We start from the raw sequence: 18736 nt of genomic DNA on the forward strand, positions 1-18736 counted from the left end.
CTAGAATAGCCTTTTCTATTGGGCATTTTTTGGGAGGGGTGGTAAAAAACACGTAATGTGAAATCTACCCTGTTAACAAATTTTTAAGCGTACAGTATAGTATTGTTAACTGTATGTGCGTTGTTGTATAGCAGATCTTTAGAACTTTTTCGTCTTGCATGACTGAAATTCTATACCCATTGCAGAACAACTCCCCATTCCTCCCAACCCCCACCCCTGGCAACAACCATTCTATTTTCTGCTTCTGTGCGTTTGACTAGATACCTCATATAAGTGGAATCAGGCAGTGTTTGACCTTCTGTGATTGGCTTGTTTCATTTAGCTTAGTATCCTCAAGGTTCATCCATGTTGTAGCATACGACAGGATTTCCTTCTTTTTTAAGGCTGAATAATACTCCATTGTATGTACATATCGCATTTTCCTTATCCATTCATGTGTTGGTGGACACTTGGCTTGCTCCCACCTTTTGGCTGTGGTGAATAATGCTGCTAGGAACACGAGAGTACAAATATCTCTTTGAGATCCTGCTTTCAGTTCTTTTGGATAAATACTTAGAAGTGGGATTGTTGGATCATATAGTAATTCTATTTTTAAGTTTTTGTGGACCTCCGTAGTGTTTTCCCTAGTGACTACATCATTTTTCATTCCCATCAACAGTGAACAAGTGTTATAATTTCTCCACATTGTCACCAACACTTGTCATTTTCCATTTTTTTGGTAATGGCTATCTTAACAGGTGTCAGGTGGTATCTCACGTGGTTTTGATTCACATTTCTTGGATGATTAGTGATGTTGAGCATCTTTTCATATACCTGTTGGCCATTTGTATGTCTTTGGAGAAATGTCTATTCAAGTCCTTTGCCCGTTTTTAATCAGGTTATTATTTTTTTTGTTCCTGAGTTACAGGTGTTCCTTATATGTTTTGGATATTAACTTTTTATCAGATACATGGTTTGAAAATATTTTCTTCTATTTTATAGGTTTTTTATTCTGTTGATTGTTTCCTTTACTGTGGAGAAGCTTTTTAGTTTGATGAAATCTCACTTGTCTGTTTTTGCTTTTGTTGCCTGACCTTTCAGTGTTATATCCAGGAAATCACTCCCAAGACTAATGTTATGATGCTTTCTCTCTTTGTTTTGTCCTAGGAGCTTTATAGTTTTAAGTCTTCGTTCTTTTGCATGTGGAAATCCAGTTTTCCCAACATCTTTTGTTAAAGAGACTGCCCTTTCACTAGTGTGTACTCATGGCATCCTTGTCAAAGATCGTTTGACTTTATATGTGTGGGTTTATTTCTGTGTTCTCTCTACTGTTCTATTGGTTTGTATTTCTGTCTTTATGCCCATAGCATACTTTTTTGATTACTGTACCTTTATAATATGCTTTAAAGTCTGGAAATGTGAGGCCTCCAGCTTTGTTTGCCTTTCAGATTGTTTTGGCTATCCAAGGTCCTTTGTGGTTCCGTATGAATTTTAGGATTGATTTTTCTCTTTCTGCAAAAATGCCATTGGGATTTTGATAGGGATTGCATTGAATCTGTAGATTGCTTTGGGTAGTATGGATATTTTAACACTATTAAGTCATCTGGTAGATGACCGTGGAATGTCTTTCATTTATTAGTGTCTTATTTAATTTTTTTCAGCAATGTGTTATAGTTTTCAGTGAACTCATCTTTTGCCTCCTCGATTGAGTTTATTCCTAAGTATTTTATTCCTTTTGATGCTGTTGTAAATGAGATTATTTCCTTAACATCTTTTCTGGATTGTTCATTGTGAGTTTATAGAAGTGCGACTGATTTTTTATTGTTATTTGTGTATCCAGCTGAATACATTTATTTTCTGAAGATGTTTATTTGCTGAATTCCTTTATTAGTTCTAACAATTTTTTTGTGGAATCTAGTTTTTTTTTACATATAAGATCATGTCAGGCGACCCGGAAGTTGTACTTGCAACCCTGCTTTCCCTCTCCCACAATACCCCGCGCTCTTCCTTTTCAACCTGGGCCCGGCAGAATGGCTCCCGCAAAGAAGGGTGGCGAGAAGAAGAAGGGCCGTTCTGCCATCAAGGAGGTGGTGACCAGAGAATACACCATCAACATCCACAAGCGCATCCATGGAGCAGGCTTCAAGAAGCGTGCCCCTTGGGCACTGAAAGAGATCCAGAATTTTGCCATGAAGGAGATGGGAACTCCAGATGTGCGAATTGACACCAGGCTCAACAAAGGTGTCTGGGCCAAAGGAATAAGGAATGTCCCATACCGTATCCATGTGCGGTTGTCCAGAAAACGTAATGAGGATGAAGATTCACCAAACAAGCTCTATACGTTGGTTACATATGTACCTGTCACCACTTTCAGAAGTCTACAGACAGTCAATGTGGATGAGAACTAACTGCTGATTGTCAAATAAAGTTATAAAACTGCCTTAAAAAAAAAGATCATGTCCTCTGTGAACAGAGATAATTTTACTTCTTCCTTTCTGATTTGGATGTTTTTAGTTCTTTTTCATGTTTAATTGCTCTAGCTGGGACTTCCAGTAGTCTGTTGAATAGAAGTGGCGAGAGTGGGCATCCTCTCCTTGCTCCTGATCTTAAGGGAAAAGTTTTCAGTTTTTCACCATTCCTTATGATGTTAGTTGTGGGCTTTTCCTATATGGCTTTTATTATGTTGAGGTAATTTCCTTCTTTTCTTATTTTGTTGAGTGTTTTTATCATGAAGGGGTGTTGAATTTTGTCAAATGCTTTTTCTGCATTTATTAAGATGATGTGATTGTTATTCTTGTTCTGTTAATGTGGTGTACCACATCGAGTGATGTGCATTATATTGACCCATGCTTGCATCCCAGGGATAAATCCCACTTGATTATTGTGATGATCCTTTTAATGTGTAGTTGAATTTGGTTTGCTAGTATTGGTTGAGGATTTTTTTTTTTTTTGCTGAGGAAGATTGGCTCTGAGCTAACATCCATGCCCATCTTCCTCTATTTTTGTATGTGGGATGCCATCACAGCATGGCTTGATGAGTGGTGCCTTGGTCCACACCTGGGATTCGAAGCTACGAACTCTGGGCCGCTGAAGCAGAGGGTGAAAACTTAACTGCTACGCCACCAGGCTGGCCCCTGGTTGAGGATTTTTGCATCTATATTCATCAGGGATATTGGTCTGTAGTTTTCTTGTATTATCCTTGTCTGGCTTTGGTGTCAGAGTAATGCTGGCCTCATGAAATGAATTTGGAAGTGTTTCCTCCTCTTTAGTTTTTATGAAGAGTTTGAGAAGGATTGGTGTTAATTCTTCCTTTACTGTGTGGTAGAATTCTCTGGTGAAGCCTTTTGGTCCTGGGCTTCTCTTTGTTGGAAGGTTTTTGATTACTGATTTAGTGTACTCAACAGTTACAGGTCTGTTCAGGTTTTCTATTTCTTCATAATTCAATGTGGGTTCTATGTTTCTAGGAATTTGTTAATTTATTCTGAGTTATCAAATTTGTTGGCATATAATTGTTCACAGTAGTCTCTTATAATCCTTTTTATTTCTGTGCCATCAGTTTATGTCTCCTCTTTCATTTCTGATTTTATTTATTTGAGTCTTCTCTCCTTTTTTCTTAGTTTAGCTATGGGTTTGTCAATTTTGTTGATCTTTTAAAAAACCAACTCTTAATTTTATTGATTTTTTTTCTGTTCTCTATTTGTTTCTGCTTAAATCTTTATTTCCTTCCTTCTGCTAACTTTGGGCTTAGTTTGTTCTTTTTCTAGTTCCTTGAGGTATAAAGTTAGGTTCTTTATTTGAAATCTTTCTTTTTTAATGTAGGCATTTACTGCTATAAACTTCTCTGTTAGTAGTACTTTTGCTGCATTCGTAAGTTTTGGTATGTTGTTTTCATTTTCTTTTCTCTCAATATATTTGCTCATTTCCCTTTTGATTTCTTCTTTGATCCATTGGCTGATCAGGAGTATGTTAATTTCCACATATTTGTGAATTTTCCAGTTTTCCTTTGCTTTTGGTTTCTAGTTTCATTCCATTGTGGTCAGCAAAGATACTTGGTATGACTTTAATCTTCTTGAATTTGTTAAGACTTGTTTTGTGACCTAATGTGATCTTTCCTGGATAATGTTCTGTGTGTATTTGAAAAAAAAAAAAAGCATTCTGCCCTTGTTTGGATGTTCAGTATATGTCTTTTAGATCCATTTGAGCTACAGTATTGTTCAAGTTCTCTGTTTCCTTATTGATCTTCTATCTGGTTGTTCTATCTATTATTGAAAGTGAGGAGTTGAAATCGCCAGTTGTTATTGTGTTACTGTCTGTTTCTCTTTTCAGTTCTGTTGATGTTTGCTTCATGTATTTGGGTGTTCTGGTGTTGGGTGTATTATACTTACAATTGTTATATCTTCCTGGCGAACTGACCCTTTTGTCATTACATAATATACTTCTTTTTCTCTTACGACAGTTTTTGACTTAAAGTCATTCTGTGTGGCCAACCTGCTCTCTTCTGGTAACTGTTTGCATGGAATATCTTGTTCCGTCCTTTAACTTGCAGCCTCTGTGTGTCCTTAAATCTAAAATGAGTCTTTTGTAGAAAGCATATAGTTGGATCTTGTTCTTTTTCATCCATTTAGCCAATTTATGTTTTTTTAATTGGGGAGCTTAATCCATTTACTTTGAATTAATTACTGATAGGGAAGGATTTTCTATTGCCATTTTGTTAATTGTTTTCTGTATGTCTTACAGCTGTTTTGTTCTTCTTTTCTTCTCTTGATGTCTTCCTTTGTGTATCATTGTTATTTTATAAATGACATGCTTTGATTCCTGTCTCATTTTCTTTTGTGTATTTTCCATAGTTATTTTCTTTGTGGTTACCATGGGGCTTACATAAAACATCCTATATTTAAAGCAATGTATTTTAAGCTGATAACTTAACTTTCAATTGCAAACAAAAACTCTACTCTTTTACTTCTCCTCCTCCCACACTTTGTTATTGATGTCACAAATTACATCTTTTTATATTGTGTATCCATTAACATATTTTTATAGTTATTTTTGTACTTTTTTCTTTTAAATTTTATACCAGAGTTAAAAGTGAGTTATACGCCACCATTACAGTAGTTACAATGTTCTGTAGTTGTCTCCATATTTGCCTTTACAGGGGGCTTTATACTTTCATATACTTTTGTGTTGCTATCTACCGTCTTTTCATTTCTACTTGAAGGACTCCCTTTAGCATTTCACGTAAGTCAGGTCTAATGGTGAAGAACTCCCTAAGCTTTTGTTTACCTGGACTATGTCTTTATTTCTCTTTCATTTTTGAAGGACGGTTTTAGCAGTTGTAGGAGTTTTGGTTAGCAGTTTCTTTTTTTTTTTTTTTAACTTTCAGCACTTTGAATATATATCATCCTGTTTTCTCTGGCCTGAGAGATTTGGCTGAGAAGTCCACTGATAGTCTAATGTGGGCTCCCTTGGACGTGATGAGTCACTGTTCTTCTGCTGCTTTCAAAATTCTTTGTCTTTGACCTGACAATTTGATTTTATGTGTTTGTGAGGTCGTCTTTGGGTTCATCATTTTGGGGTCTCTTGGGCTTCTTGAATCTGGATGTCCATTTCTTTCCCCAGATATGGGAAGTTTTCAGCCATTATCTTTTCAAATGAGCTTTCTGCCTCTTTCTCTCTTCTCTTTTTGGGATTCCCATAATGTGAATATTGGTTCCTTTGATGGTATCCTATTAGTCACTTAGGCTTTTTTCATTCTTTTTTCTTTTTGCTCCTCTGACTGAATAATTTCAAGTAACTTGTCTTCAAGTTCATTGATTCTTTCTTCTGCTTGACCAAGTCTGATGCTGAACTCATCTGTCTCTTTGTTGATATTCTCATTTTGTTCATGTATCATTCTCTTTAGCTTGTTAATCATCTTTATGACAGTTACTTTGAGTTTTTTGCCAGGTAATTCATATATCTGTTTTTTTAGGATCGATTTCTGGAGATGTATTTTGTTCCTTTGCTTTGGCCATATTTCCCAGTTTCTTCATGTTTCTTGTTACTCTGTGTTGGGATCCATGCATTTGAAAAAACAGCCACCTCTCACAGGCTTTACTATAAGACTGGCTTCATAAAGGGAAAACCAGATGCTCCTGCACCTCAGATTCACCAATCAGCCCAACTAGAGATTCTGGGGGACTCTTAAATCTTTTCTGTGTATGTATCTTGACTGGACTTTTGATTGTAAATTTCCAGAGAGACATTTTGCCAGTTTCTTTTTCATTAGTTTGTAATCTCTTGCTTTCTCTTGTGTCTGTGGTACTGCAGAGCTTCTGGAACTGCAGTAAGCTGCCCATTTCTCTTTTGTTCCTAGTGGCCCCAAGGCATCTAGAGTATGCCAGGCATCAGCACTCCAAGTCAGGCAAGATAGAAGCCAGTTCCTCAGGAAGCCTCTTGAAAAGCTGAAATATTGGATACATGCTTCCCTCTTCACTTTCTCCCCCAAAGGCGAAGCCAGTGAGCTCTATCTGCCTCTTTCTGCTCTATTGTGGGTCCTCTGGAGCAGCAGCAAGCTGGCCAGCTGTTTCTTGTTCTCAACAGTCTCTTGGCATCTAGAGTATGAGGGGTCCTATCGGCACTCTGAATTGGGTGAAAGAGAGACCAGTCCCTCTGGCACCCCCCGAAAAAGCTGGAACATTGGATGCACGTTTTTTCCCAGAGAGAAGCTGAGAGATGGGAGTTTCTCCTGCTCACTCCCAGGGGAGGAGAATGGTGAATGAGTGTGTGGTAGCCCAAATCCTCACCTTCGCTCTCAGTGACTCCCAGCCTGGTACCCTTTCTTGTTGGTGCTTAGATTCAGGCAAGACAGAAACCAGTCCCTCAGGCAGCCCCCCAAAATGTCTGAACATTTCATGTATGTTTCAGTCTTTTCTTTCCCTCCCCAGGGAAAAGCTAGGAGTTGGAAGTTTCTACTCATGTGGTGCTGAGCCAGGTGGAGGGGCTCTGGCAAGTGAGTGCCACGAATTTCCTACCGGCTTCAGTGTGGCTGGTTTTGTGCTCGCTGGATGTGCAGGTACTTAACTGGTACTTGGATTTCTTGCAATTGGTTCATGTTTTGTTGTTGAATGGATGTCTCCATGGGGAAAGGAGGTCTTGCCTCCTATTCCACCATCTTGCTCATGTTACCCTCTCTCTGTGGCTAATTCACTCTCATACTAAGGTATAACGTTCTAAAGTGTCTACCAAATGCCCATGCATTCAGTAAGGTCCCTCCAAACTGGCTGGTAGACATTTTGAGAACTCCTGGCTGTGTGTGATCTTTCCAGTTGTTCTTTCCCTGGAAGTTGTTCTTTTTCTGGCATCATGGATTTTCACCCTGGGCATGTGCAGATTTGCATTCAGTCATAGAATCGAGTGGATCCATATTCATATTTCTGGAGGTCTTCCTGTATGTAGCCTCTTTCTTTCTGGGATTCTGCCCTACAAGTTCTAGCTGCCTGCATTGCCCTGAACTCTGATCTTTGTTTCTTCAGCTAGCAAGACTGATTGACTGTTTGGCTCTCCTCCCTGCACTGTGGTCAAGAAATTGCCTCCAGGCAGAAAGCTTGGGCTGTGGTAGAATTCCTCTCATTTCTGTCATTGTCCAAAGTCTGAAAATAATTGTTTCATATTTTCCCCCAGTGTTTTAGTTGTTTATGGAAGGAGAGTAATTCTGGACTCTTACTTTCTCATGGATAGAGATGGAAGTCCCTTCTATATATTTTAATTATGTCATTTTAGGGAAGAAAGACTTTAGTTGTTATTCATTCACCAAACTCTACTTAGCTGAAATATTAGCCTTTCCTTCCATTCTTTTTTTTTTTTTTTGGCTTCTTTGTCACTTACAATTGTCACTGATATCATTCTTCATCTAAGAGGAAGTCAGTGGAAGGTACTTTCAATAATGATAATTTATTTTATAAGCACTTATTTTTCATATTGTACCTCTCATGATTTGGTAGGCCTTTTCTACTAAACATCAGTTGTTACAGGCTCCCTCAAGATTAAAAGTTGCTCTGGGTCTGTAGTATTGTTTTAATGACACAAAAGCCCCTACAGCTTAGTAGGAGCCAGATCTAGCTATCATGTTCTGCTGTCGTCCTGGATTGACTAGAATTGGTGACCCAGAATCCTAGCTACTATTGTTGCTCCTTAAACATTGCAGGATTTATCATTTTAAATCACTTTATTCTGTTTTGTTCTGTTTAGTTTTTTGGATATGACTAATGAACACTACATTTGCAGTTCTTCGTTATTAAGGTTTGAGTGGGGTGCATTGGCAGAATGCAGGTATTTTAAATAGATACACATTCTTGCTGTTAAAGAGTACTTTTTTGGGAGAGAGGGAATCCAATCCAGAAAAAAACCATTAAGTGAGAAATGTTCTCACTAATAGATTGATTTGCTGAAGTGTCACTTTTCCTTGCACTTACACAGTTTTTCTGACTTGATAATGGAAGATGCTGAAAATATTTACTCCTAGATGAAATCATTGGCTGGAAGACACTGTTTAATTACCACTATTTTAAAGATGGACCAGCAATCATTTTTCTTTTCCTTTTGTGGGTTTTGACTCACAAAATGAATTGAGGCTTGTGTGTGAATAAAAAGCAGTTTCATCTTTTTTAAAGAAAGTGAAATATGAAATATTCCATTTACTGACTTTTGCTGAATTAAGAGGCAATATAAGATTCTTTTTGGGAAATAATGTGTTTCTCTTCTTTTATGTTCTTATGAGGCAGCACTGTGAAATAAGACAGGGGAGAAGACAGATAGCCATACATGTAGAAGGGACATACAGTTATGCAGAACTGTACTTCTGGACGTGCTGGAGTGCTGGTCTTTAGTTAGAGGGGTATTCTCTTATCAGCTAACTGGTCACTTAACACTAGAAGTGGAGGCAGAGGCCAGCCTTCTCAGCTTTCCAGAACCTCCTGTTTTGTTCAGACTTGAAACTAGATTTTCTGCGTTTAGCCAGACACTTCAAAATTATTTTTTATTTATTTATTTTTTGTGAGGAAGATTAGTCCTGAGCTAACATCCACTGCCAATCCCCCTCTTTTTGCTGAGGAAGATTGGCCCTGAGCTAACATCAGTGCCCATCTTCCTCTACTTTTTGTGGGACATCTGCCACAGCATGGTTTGATAAGCGGTGTGTAAGTCAGCACCCAGGATCGGAACCCATGAACCCGGGCCGCCGAAGCAGAGCGTGCTGAACTTAACCAGTAGGCCATGGGGCTGGCTCCTTGTAAGGTGTTTTTTTCCCTCTGGCTTCTTTCAAGATTTTTTTATCTTTGATTTTCTGCAGTTTGAATATGATATACCAATTGTAGGGTTTTTTTCATTTTCCTGCTTGGTGTTCTCTGGGCTTCCTGGATCTGTGGTTTGGTGTCTGACATTAATTTGGGGAAAATTCTCAGTATTGTTGCTTCAAATATTCTTCTACTTCTTTCTTCTCCTTTTGGGATTGCCACTATGCATATGTTACACCTTTTATAGCTGCCACACAGTGCTTGGATATTCTGTTGGTTTTTTTTTTGGTGTTTTTTCTTTTTTTGCTCGTCAGTTTTGGAAGTTTCTATTGAGATATGTTCAAGCCCTAATATTTTTCGTCAGCTGTGTCCAGTCTATTAATGAGCCCATCAAAGGCATTCTTCATTTCTGTTACAGGTTTTTGATCTCTAGCATTTCTTTTTGAGTGTTTCTTAGCATTTCCATCTCTCTGCTTACATTACCATCTGTCCTTGCATGTGTCTACTTTGTCCATTAAAGCCTTTAATCATAGTTGTTTGAAATTCCTGGTCTGATAATTCCAACATTCTTGCCAAAACTGACTAGTTCTGATGCTTGCAGTTCCTTCAAACTGTGTTTTTTGCCTTTTGGTACTCCTTACAATTTTTTCCAAACAGTGAGACATGATGTACTGGGTAAAGGCACTGCACTAAACAGCCCTTTAGTGATGTGGTGGTGAGGTGTGGGGGAGGGGAAGCATTCTGTAGTCCTATCATCATGTCTAGGTCTTCTGGTGAGCCTGTGCCCTGGACTGTGAACTTCATAAGTGCTTCTCAGTCATTGTTCGTTTGTTCTGTCCCTTTGTGGGCCCCCCCCCCAAAAGTCCCCGCACCTTAGGTGGGACAGGATGGCTAGAAGTAGCTGAAGTTGGTTATTTCCCTGCCCCCAGCTCAGCTGGGCTCTGATAAAACCCTGTTAGAATTGGCTCTGGTAAAATAGTTTCTCTTGTTTTTTTTGTGTGTGTGTGTGTGTGTGTGTGGAAGATCAGCCCTGAGCTAACATCCACGCCAATCCTCCTCTTTTTGCTGAGGAAGACTGGCCCTGGGCTAACATCTGTGCCCATCTTCCTCTACTTTATATGGGACGCTGCCACAGCATGGCCTGATAAGCAGTGCATTGGTGCGTGCCCGGGATCCAAACCCCAGGTCACCAGCAGCGGAGTGCGAGCACTTAACTGCTTTGCCATGTGGCAGACCCTTGAAATAGTTGCTCCTGAGGGCAGGCCTTATTAAGAACAGAGTGCTCTGGTGAATTTCAAATGGTTACTTTCCCCTCCTGCTGTAGTAGGACCAGGAGATTTTTCTCTGATAGGCACTTTGAGAACCTGGTAGAACTCTTGGAGCAAAAACTCACATAAGTGTGAGGCCCCCTGGTGTCTGAGTCTCCCTGGAGTTTTGACTCTCAGACTTACTCACACTGAGCCCTCCCAGCAATTCATCAGTTACAGTTCAGTTTTCCTACCCCAGCACTGGTTTCAGCAGAGGTTCCTTCTCCGGTTCCTATGGAAGTTTCTGCTCATGAGTTCTTGCTCTGGTAAATTGTGATTCTTTGTATCCTCTCTGTCTCTTCAGTTTTTGGGGCAGCAGTTTGCCCTGTGACCTCATTTCTCTGATGGATCTAAAACGAGTTGTTGATTTTTCAGTCTGTTCAGCTTTTCACTTGTTGTTAGATAGAATAACAACTTCCAAGCTCCTTACATGCCAAATCGGAAACCAGAAGTCTCCCTTTATTCATCTTTGCTTCCCAAAGAACTTAACCGGTTGCCTGTTTTATCCTTTTTATGATGTTTCATTTTTCCTCCTGGATGCTCTTGTTGAGGCTAGCATGACTTATTCATTTCCTGGATTTCTGTACCTGAAGTCACACTGTCTTCTCCCCCTTAACTGAACTGAGTCCTTTCTAATGAGGTCCCTTCACTAAGCTGAATTTGGGCTAATGGGACATTAGCTACCAGTAAGGTACCATTCTACTGGTCACATCTGTTTTTTTCTTTGGGAGATCATTTTACACTGCCTGAGATGTGAAGAATGTAGTTAATGCTGATTTCCTACTTGAATCCTTGCAACTTATTACACTGAATTGGACTATAATTGCCACACTACTTTGTTAGCACCTTGAAGTCAAGAACCTTCCCTTATATATTGTTCTTTTCTTAGTGCTTGCCATGAAAGGACTTGTTAAATGTGGGATAATGGATGTCATTTACAGAGTTAGGAGGTAGAAATCCCTAATTTGATACCTTGGGTATATATTATTTCTTTTTATTATTATTATTATTATTATTTTTTTTTTTTGAACTGCTGTTAATTTTTTTTTAATTTTTTGTTTATTGCAGTAACATTGGTTTATAACATTGTAAAAATTTCAGGTGTACATCATCATACTTCTATTTCTGCATAGATTACATCATGTATATTATTTCTTAACGTGTATAAATATCTTACTTCAAAATCTATATTTTAGAGTGTTAGGCAGTGGAGATATATGACATGTTTATACAATATCCATCCTAGGTTTTCCATGTAGGTTTCCTACATTTTACAGATGGAGGATACTGAGTGATGCATGTTGCTTATGGTGTTGTGATATCCTAGAGACTCATGGTTATTATTATTTGATATGTTTCCTTCTCCTAAAAAGGCTGATTTAAGCACATTTGCAAATTTGCATAGGTAGAGTAGAGGTACTAGAATTTTGAGATCATAATGCTATACCTTAGATGATGTAAATATTTTTGGAATTGTCAGTTTTGTTAGAAGTCAGGTTCCTGTGTTATTAATATAGCTTAACTAATTTATTATATTGCATCTATGTTTTTGCAGACTGTTCTCTCTGTATAAGAAAATTTCTGTCCTATAAAACACAGTGTCCAACTTGTTGTGTGGTGAGTTTTTCTTTCCTTTTTTTTTTTTTTAAACTTACTGATTGGTGTAAATATTTCTGCTTTATGTATACATAAAAGCCCAAGGGAAGATGTGTAATTATTGAATTAAGCTATGTAAAAGACATTTTCTTTTTTTTTTACAGGTCCTTTAAGAAAGGACCTCTTAAATACATATATGGAGAATTGGGCTTTGTTCAATTTTTTATTCAGATTTCTGATAACCTAAATGTATTTTATTAGGAAGTAAAAACTAATTTTAAGAGCAGGATGTAGCACTCTAAATCTTATGACCTGTGTTTTTATGGCTCCTAATTTTTTAAAATTTCTCAAGTTGGGTAGAAAATCGGATAGTAGGATTATTCATTTGCAAATGACTGGTGTAAGTATTTGTGCAGAAGGCAAAGATTCATGGCCGTTGGGCTGAACCCAGCCTAACTGGTCCCTTTCCCCCTTCCCAAACCAGGCTGTTACTGAAGCAAGTAGGCTTGCCTCCTGGTGAGTTAAATAAGACTCTACACCAGTGGAAGTTGTCTCACAAAGTTGAGTGTATTAGCAGCAAATAGGAGGCCATGAAGAATCATTTCCAAAGGCGTGGTGACCCCCACAAAGGGAAGCAGGAACTTTTAGTTTGGTTAGGGAATGAATACTCAAAAGGGAGAGGCAGGTATTTGTTTGCACAGACTCAGTTGGAGAACATGCTTCCAAATAAGGAGGCCTAAGCTCCTCCTGGAGAGATCTTTGCATTAAAAATAAGGCAGAGGTCATGGGCCAAAGCTCTTGTGGTGAGGCTTGGTCAGTTTCAGGATGGCTGGTGGTTCCATCTCCCTTGAGTTTCTTGCTTGGTCAGTTTGAGGATGGTTGGTGGTTCCATCTGGTTAACATAGAAAAGGAAAAGAAACAAGGTGGAAAAACAGTGACTTGCTTCCAAACCCACCTTTGAGTTTCTTGAGGTGCCTAGTCAGTGACAAGGCCTTATGGGAAAACATTAGGAAATTTGCTGTTATGGTTTCTGAAGCATTTCAAGTAGTTGAAATAGGTGAAAAAGAAGGTAAAAAGGCAAAGAAAACATAAGTAGGAATAAAGAAAGAAGAAAAAGAGACAGTAAGGTCTAATAGAAAGGACACTGGGACTAAAGGGTTTAGGTTCTAGTTTGGCACCTCTGGTAGGTAGGTGGTGTCTGGATGTCATTGAACTTCTCTGAACTATTATGTAAGAATGCTTCGTAAGAAATGATCCAGTTTGTTTCTCGAGTCTAAGCTCTTTACGACTCATGGTACACTGCCTTTGTCAGGATGGTATCATCATGGTGATAAACTGTGTACCCTTCCTGCTGAGTAAGTACTAGATTTATCATTTTCCTCTTGTATTCCTGAACACCAGTCTTGTTTTTAAACTCTTTGAACACCTTATGTCTCTCCTAATATTATCACGTAAAAGAACAAACATCTTGTCACCAACTAGGCTCCAAAGGTGAGTTTGGAAGCAATGAACTGTTTTTCCAAGTTGTTTCTTTTCCTTTTGTATGTTAAAGAGATGTAACCACCAGCCATCCTGAAACTGACCAAGCCTCATCACAAGAGCTATGGCCCATGACCTTTGCCTTATTTTTAATGCAAAGATCTCTCTAGGAGGAGCTTAGGCCTCATTATTTGGAAGCACATTCTCCCGCAACTGAGCCTGTGCCAAGCAAATACCTGCCTCTCCCTTTTGAGTATTCATTCCCCAACCAAAATAAAAGTTCCTGCTTCCCTTTCTTGGGGGACACCATGCCTTTGGAAATGATTCCTCATGGCCTCCTATTTGCTGCTAATACACTTAACTTTGTGAGACAACTTCCACTGGCGTAGAGTCTTATTTAACTCACCAGGAGGCGAGCCCACTTGGTTCCGTAACAATCTCTTGCCTGCTTTTCAGGAGAAATTTTTGAGAAAGCCTAGTGCTGGCATTTTCAAGAAGGATTCTTGCTCATATTAGGTTTTATCTTAGTCGGTACAGAGTATATATGATTTTACCAGGTGCTTTGGAAAGTTTTTATGAGACTTCCAGTCAGCAGATACTGATTCACTGTTGTTTTAAAATTCCATATCAGTATGAGATAAATGAACTTTATTTGGAGGCTTTCCTGGAAGACTTAGTGGGATGAGGAGTCTCAGGAGGATGGGTCACACATTTTCAAAATAAGATTATGACAAGTTAATTACTGTTTCTGACCTTTTTCCATCTGTTGTTTTTCTTTTCTAGACAGTCACAGAGCCGGACCTGAAAAATAACCGTGTATTAGATGAACTGGTAAAAAGCTTGAATTTTGCACGGTATGATTTATTTTTGTGACTAACCCCTAACTATTTTTGTCTTTTATATGTGTCCCCTCTTTACTTTGTGCACTTTTGGAGATTGGTGAATTGCAAGGTTGCATATTTTGGGGTAAAGAAGGGAAGTGGCAACAGTCATTAATCACACATGGACAGTCTAGTGATAATAGGATTTTTTTCCTTTGCTGAACAGATATTCTCCTGTTATGAAAAACAAGAGTTAAAATGTAGACTTGAGCACTTTCTTGCTTTTAGGTCCTATAGAGGTACTCCAGCTTCATCTTTTAGTTTTCCTGTCTCAGCCCTAGAATCAACCATTTTTCCAAGGAGCCCTAGTTCCTTTGGTTGGAGAATGGTATTTAGAAATCAGAATCTCTGGGGCCAGCCCGGTGGCTTAGCGGTTAAGTGCCCGCGCTCCGCTACTGGCGGCCCAGGTTCGGATCCCGGGCGTGCACCGACACACCGCTTCTCCGGCCATGCTGAGGCCGCGTCCCACGTACAGCAACTAGAAGGATGTGTAACTATGGCATATAACTATTTACTGGGGCTTTGGAGAAAAAAAAAGGAGGAGGATTGGCAATAGATGTTAGCTCAGGGCTGGTCTTAGCAAAAAGAGGAGGATTAGCATGAATGTTAGCTCAGGGCTGATCTTCCTCACCAAAAAAAAAAAAAAAAAAGAAATCAGAATCTGGAGCTGGGTATGCTCATTGTTACTGGGGTGTCGTTGCTTCTAGGCCCTCTCAGTGGACAGAGCTGGGTAACATATGCATGTATACATCTGTGTGTGCTAACCCATGTATACACACGTATCTGTAATTGTTTCTGTGTCTGTTATATATTAATCCATTAATTCTTAATCTGATATATTCCACACGTGTAAAATGATGTGCCATGTGACATACGTAATTGGTACTTTATAAAGCTCAGAAATATAGCTTTCCTTCTTAACAGTCAAATGCATGATGGTGAAAGTAAGTTTGTTCACCCAAAGGGATATGAAAGGGTATGTTTTACCAAACGATATCTTGAATTGTTTTTAATCATGCAAGTCAAGCAGGAATTTTTATTAGGAACATACTATGTTTAGTTAACCGTTAGGTGCCCACGTATTTGAGTGTGTGACTTCTAGGCTTGTTGGGACATTCTTAGAGGTATAGTCTTACATTGCTTCTAAAAACGTAAAGCATTTTCTGCCAATAGAATTGCACATTTATTCATTGGTTTATATCCTAAAAATGACCAAGTTTAGTACTCTGAACCCACCTAATATGAAATAATAGAAATTAGCTGGGTAGTTATTTCCCTAAGCAGGGTCATAAAAACGTAGTATACTTTCCTAGATTAAGAAACTCTGAGATTCTCTGATTCTCATAATTAAAGATATTTCTTTTCTTGGTTTCATGTCCTTCACCAGTTAGATTTTGAAGTCTATGAGAAAGGATGGAGCCATGTTTTTATTTTTATTTTTTTTATTTTTCTTTTGCGAGGAAGATAGGCCCTGAGCGAACATCTGCCAATCCTCCTCTTTGTTTGCTGAGGAAGACTGGCCCTGGGCTAACATCCATGCCTATCTTCCTCTACTTTATATGGGATGCCGCCACAGCATGGCTTGACAAGCGGTGCGTTGGTGCACACCTGGGATCCGAACCAGCAAACCCTGGGCCGCCGCATTGGAGTGCACGCACTTAACCGCTTACTCCCCTGGACTGGCCCCTGGAGCCATGTTTTTAGAAAGGAATTTATTGGCTGTTGGATTTTGTCTGAGAGGGTAAAATTGTATCTCAGGGCTTGCTTGTTTTCTTCAGCTGGTACTGAAACTATAACAACTTCTCTGCTAGGAAAAAGGGAGCGTTACAAAGAATAGCATCTGTTTGTTGAAGAGAAGTGATCAGTATCTTTGGGTGCAGAGAACTTTTTGTAACTTAAAGAGAGGCGTTGGGGGCCAGCCTGGTGGCGCAAGTGGTTAAGTGTGCACGCTCTGCTGCGGCAGCCTGGGGTTCCCCGGTTCGGATTCCAGGCGTACAGCAACGCGCCACTTGTCAAGCCGTGCTGTGGCGGCGTCCCATATAAAGTGGAGGAAGATGGGCATGGATGTTAGTCCAGGGCCAGTCTTCCTCAGCAAAAAAAGAGGAGGATTGGCAGATGTTAGCACAGGGCTGATCTTTCTTACAAAAATAAGGAGAGAGAGGCCTTGGAATGATTGAGCTCCCCCACCACCCCCCAAGAGGAATAGGCTCTTTAATTATTCGTTATAGTGGGTGTAGTGGAGTGGGAAGCATTCTTTGTAGATTTGGGATAGATTTTTATCATTTGTTTCTCCCCCTTTTTGCCTTCTTGGAATTGCCGTTCTTCTTGGAATTCCCTTACGGTGAACATTTCTTGGATTGGTCCTATCTAAAGTGCTGTGGTACTTCATTTGCAAAATTAGTGGGGATAAAATTCAAGCTAATCAGTTTCATTACTTTTGTGAAATCTGGTTTAAGATTGATGAGGGAGGAAGTTTAATTTTATGACAAAAATGTAAGATGTGTTGTCAATTTCATTTTTTTTTCATTTTTCTCATCTGTCATTGCCGTTTTATGACATATGATTTTTAAAAATTTAATATTCTTAAAAGCTGAATAATAAGAGGGTATTGGAAATTATTCCTGAGGTTTTCAGACACAAGGCTGACGTTCAGATCTTACATTTTCTTCTAACTTTTGCCTTTTATTTTCAAAGAACAAGTGTTTTTCTTCTTGACTCAATTTTATTTAAAATGATGTTCTTAAGAAATTATGTTGAGGGCTGGCCCCGTGGCTTAGCGGTTAAGTGCGCACGCTCCGCTACTGGCGGCCTGGGTTCGGATCCCGGGTGTGCACTGACGCACCGCTTCTCCGGCCATGCTGAGGCCGCGTCCCACATACAGCAACTAGAGGGATGTGCAACTATGACATACAACTATCTACTGGGGCTTTGGGGAAAAAAAGAAAAAAAGGAGGAGGATTGGCAATAGATGTTAGCTCAGAGCCGGTCTTCCTCAGCAAAAAGAGGAGGATTAGCATGGATGTTAGCTCAGGGCTGATCTTCCTCACACACACACAAAATAAATAAATAAAACTGTTTAAGAAATTAGGTTGAACAAAATGTACTTAGAATATTTTTGTGTAAGGTGAACGTCATTCTTGACGTAAAAATATTGTTTCTATATTTTTGCATAGCAGCCGATTTACAGCTATATCATTATTTTCATGAATTGAGAGTGTAAGATGTCATTTACTGCTTTGGTTTATCCACCATCAAGTTATGAATTTTTCCCCAAGTACTTATTCCAAGGTCAAGAATTTAAACATTTTAGATGATAATTGTAACACGTAATTCCCTTAGCATCTCATAGGAGTATGTAGAATATAATTTCACTTTTTCCTGTGGTGTAGTTGAAAGCATACTGGCTTTGGATTCAGGCAGAGCTAGGTTCCAGTCCTGGCCCTGCTAGTTCTGATGTGATTGTGATCAAGATATTAAACCTCTTTGGCCTCTGTTTCACATCTGAAAAATGGGAATAATATTGTTCATACTTTAAGGGATTGTTGTAAGGATTAGAAATGAAGAGTTATACTAAAAGATAACCAGCATAGTATCTGGAACAAAAGAACCTAAAAAAGATTCCTATAATTATTATTATCATTTATATTTTACCTATATTTATACAGTCAGGTGCCACATAACGATGTTTTGGTCAATGACGAACCGCATATATGAGGTGGTCCCGTAAGATTAGTACCACATGGCCTAGGTGTGTAGTAGGCTTTACTGTTTAAATTTGTGTAAGTACACTCTGTGATGTTCGCACAATGACAAAATCGCCTGATGACACATTTCTCAGAACGTATCCTTGTTCTTAAGTGACGCATGACTGTATTGTGTTGCCCTATTCTCTGTTGATGGTCTAAGGTGCTAATAAGAATTTGTGCTTGGGTGGGCCTCTGCCTGTTTAACCTTATGGTCCTAGAATGCTATTTACATGTGTCAGATGAGAACAAGCATTTGCAGGGACTTCGCTAGTTACTGAAATCCGTGAACTTGATTACATGGATTTTATGACTGCTCACGTCTACCCAAAGACCTATTTTGACTCTTAATTCTTAGCTGCATTCTGAAGAGGTAAGGTTATTGTATAGTTAACAAATGGGCAAGATTTTCCTCTACTTTATTGAGTCACAGTTACTTATTCAGAACAAGAAAACATGGGGAGGGAAATTTATTAGACCAA

General features: G+C 39.0%; 2 protein-coding genes across 5 annotated transcripts in view; both read left to right on the top strand.

Annotated features, from left to right (window-relative positions):
- The window catches only part of RAD18 (RAD18 E3 ubiquitin protein ligase), a 123877-nt gene that overhangs the window by 9675 nt on the left and 95466 nt on the right, over positions 1–18736 (top strand). For all 4 annotated transcript variants that reach the window (XM_058563217.1, XM_058563225.1, XM_058563235.1 and 1 more), the window contains exons 3-4: positions 12111–12172; positions 14414–14484. In XM_058563217.1, the coding sequence (XP_058419200.1) occupies positions 12111–12172; positions 14414–14484 (133 nt within the window). The remainder of the gene's footprint in view (positions 1–12110; positions 12173–14413; positions 14485–18736) is intronic.
- LOC131418689 (large ribosomal subunit protein eL31-like) lies at positions 1963–2418 on the top strand. Its single transcript, XM_058563255.1, has one exon. The coding sequence runs from the start codon at positions 2010–2012 to the stop codon at positions 2385–2387; it is 378 nt and encodes a 125-aa protein (XP_058419238.1). The 5' UTR covers positions 1963–2009; the 3' UTR covers positions 2388–2418.

Source organism: Diceros bicornis, chromosome 2, assembly GCF_020826845.1.
Source record: "Diceros bicornis minor isolate mBicDic1 chromosome 2, mDicBic1.mat.cur, whole genome shotgun sequence".
In the NCBI taxonomy this organism is placed as follows: Eukaryota; Metazoa; Chordata; class Mammalia; order Perissodactyla; family Rhinocerotidae; genus Diceros; species Diceros bicornis.